Source organism: Seriola lalandi, unplaced genomic scaffold (assembly GCF_002814215.2).
Source record: "Seriola lalandi dorsalis isolate HSWRI2012SDOR001 ecotype SW California unplaced genomic scaffold, Sedor1 jcf7180002049981, whole genome shotgun sequence".
NCBI classification, from domain to species: Eukaryota; Metazoa; Chordata; class Actinopteri; order Carangiformes; family Carangidae; genus Seriola; species Seriola lalandi.
In genome coordinates this window covers 67-2,816 of record NW_019520534.1, presented here as the reverse complement: position 1 = coordinate 2,816, position 2,750 = coordinate 67, and the positions used below count along the sequence as shown (strand labels likewise).

Sequence of the window (2,750 nt, the reverse complement as noted above, 5' to 3'; positions counted from 1 at the left end):
CCCCAGGCCTTCCTGCTTCCGGTTTGTAGACAACATGATGATACTGGATCTGATCTGATGAAAGCACATTCTGAATTTATTCATGTTATAGGACAAATAACTAGAGTTCAGACTGAATCACCAGTGAACCGTGTGTTTATATTCACATGTTGTGAAGTGTGTGTGTGTGTGTGTGTGTGTGTGAGAGTGTGTGTGTGTGTGTGTGTGTGTGTGTGTGTGTGTGTGCATACGTACAGTCAGGCTTGGTTGGAGGAGGTGGTGGTGGAGGGGGAGGAGGTGGTTTGGCGCAGGTGTAGGTCACCTCCAGGTACCTGGTCTGCTCCTTACAGGGATATTCACCAAACACCAGCTCGGTGACGGGGACCTCGCAGGACCTCCTGTTTGCACAGCTGGAGACGCAGAGACAGGAAGTCAGAACCAGAACAGGGTCGGTGTCACTCCACCCTTTGAATTAAATTAATTAATAATAAATCATTAAATCAGACTGAGCGTCAGCTCTGCTCTTACAGATCCTCCACCACCATCTCGGCCCAGGGGAAGGAGCAGTAGGTGTCGGGCCCGTCGTCCGGGTGGCGTTTTCCCTCCCCGCACCTCGTCCCCACGCCGACCTTGTACAGGACGTAATCCAGGTTTATCTTGGTGCCGACGTCTGGAGGAGAGACGAGCCAGAAGTTATCTATCTATCTATCTATCTATCTATCTATCTATCTATCTATCTATATACTTTTTAATTTATTTTCTTATTTGTTTTTCTGTTGAATTGTTTTTAAAAGTTCAATAAATGCTTAATGAATAATCCTGTTAAATGACCCTGATCTCGATATTGATCAAAATAATCATGGTCGTGGTTCGGCTCTGTCATCACTGTTTAACACTTTGTATCTGGTTCATTGAGTCTGAAGAAAAACCAAAGTTTCAAACCGACAGTCGGTCGTTTCGTGGTGAGTTATGACGCTGTGATTTAGGTGCAGGTTCACCATGACGACAGCACAGTGACGATGAGTGTGTTTCTCTGTGTTTTTCTTACCACATGACATCACAGCAGTGTCGTTGAGACAGGCGTAGATGACCTCTCCCTCTGTTAGAACACACACAGGTCAGAGTGCAAGAAATGACATCATCATCATCATCATCATCATCATCATCGTCATCGTTTACTGGTCAGTGTTTATTTTACAGGTCGATTATGGAGGACCAGGGACGTCACAGGAAAATTAATTTCGTATTTTAATAGACATTAAAAACAGGAATTGTAAAAAGAATTTATAAATGAACGATTAATCCATCGATCAATACTTCAGATTTAAAAACGGATTTACAAAAACAACATAAAACTCTCATTAGATAAAACATTTATAAAAACATTTATTTATTCATGAATAAATAATAGAATTTGAAAAACTATTTCTAAATACTATAGAAATAAAAAATAAATAAACTATCTTCCATTATTGAGTCTTAAACTTAGTTTCAGGTTTGTTGTCATGTGCTTGATAAAAGTGAAAACGTTCAAAATAATCAGTATTTAAATATTAATTATAAAAGCCTGAAGTATAATGAATATAAAAAGTATTTACCTGAAGAAAATAATAATAGTGATAGAAGTTAAAGAGATGAGTTAGGGTTTAATCGTTGCAGTATTAATTAAAATGAGTAACAACACATTTTACATGCAGCCCGTTATCACTGTGACTCACCAGCAGCACGAGTGAAATACCAAGATGCAGCCAGCACTGAAACACAACACCAGCTTGTGTCACTTCAAACATGTATTTCACTAAGTCAGGACGAAAACTGTCACAAACAATTATTACCAACAATAAAGTGAAGGAAGTGACAGCTGCCAGGAAGGTGAATGAAACATCTTCACTCACAAATTATGAAATAAAATCATCAATTTTTTAAATTAATAAATGAGACGTTATGAAGGTCTGAATATCTGATGTCATAATGTAAAACCTCCACAGTTAAAAAGATGAACGTCAAATCAAGCTGGTATCTTCATCATCATCGTCATCTTCATTAAATCAAAGAGAAAATTGTTTAAAATTTCATAAAACGTTGATCCTGTGAAGGTTTGATGAGTCAGTGAAGGAACAAGTTACAGCTCCGTCATCAGCAAATGAAAAATGATCTTAACATCATAATCCACAATATTCATGCGTCCCACTGCGGGACGGTGTCCAGGGAGTACATCTGCATCTGACATTTATAAATTACTGTATTACAACATCCAACCGATCCAAAACAGTTATTACACCATATATGTTTGTATTTCAGAAGAAATCTGCCAGGAGAGTAAAACCGTCTCCAAACAGCAGATACTCACAGCCGAAGGCGACCAGCCTCAGTGGGACCATGTTGGCGTCTGTCAGCCTCCTGTCGTGTCTTCCACCTGCAGACGGTCTGACAGTGAGCGCGGCATCTGGACGTCCAGGTATTTATGTGTCCGTCCTGACGGCAGACATGCAGACGCCTGTCCCCCGCCGCCGCAGGCATGCGGGGGCCTCCTGCCCCAGATGTGATGAACATGTAAAACCCTGCGGAGCTGCAGGAGAGAGATCTATAAAGCCACAGGTTTCAGGACCTTTAACTCTTTAAATCCCAGCTGCTCCTCATTCTCCTCCATATTTCTCATTAAGAAGCTCAAAACTTAAAAGCAAAAACATCTGGATGTGTTAAAGCAGGGCTGGAAACTGTGTCGGCTAACAGGCCCACATTTACCAAATGTGCATGTTTTGAAGAACCTA

General features: G+C 40.7%; 1 protein-coding gene across 1 annotated transcript; it reads right to left on the bottom strand.

The window, feature by feature from the left end:
- Positions 1–127: 127 nt before the first annotated feature.
- LOC111649119 (L-rhamnose-binding lectin CSL2-like) lies at positions 128–2,375 on the bottom strand. The gene is made up of 5 exons (XM_023398884.2): positions 2,330–2,375; positions 1,698–1,733; positions 1,028–1,078; positions 508–649; positions 128–389 (listed from the first exon to the last, which is right to left on the bottom strand). Exons 1-5 carry the CDS (start codon positions 2,358–2,360, stop codon positions 143–145), a joined length of 507 nt encoding a protein of 168 aa, XP_023254652.2. The 5' UTR covers positions 2,361–2,375; the 3' UTR covers positions 128–142.
- Between the last annotated feature and the right edge of the window lie 375 nt (positions 2,376–2,750).

What these genes read in the sequence shown, in the direction of transcription:
- LOC111649119 (XM_023398884.2), bottom strand. Translation starts at nt 2,360, where the DNA reads ATGGTCCCACTGAGGCTGGTCGCCTTCGGCT. An exon ending in GAGGCTGGTCGCCTTCGGCT is followed by an intron (nt 1,734 to 2,329) that starts GTGAGTATCTGC and finishes GTTGTGTTTCAG; the next exon opens with TGCTGGCTGCATCTTGGTAT. An exon ending in CACTGCTGTGATGTCATGTG is followed by an intron (nt 650 to 1,027) that starts GTAAGAAAAACA and finishes TCTCTCCTCCAG; the next exon opens with ACGTCGGCACCAAGATAAAC.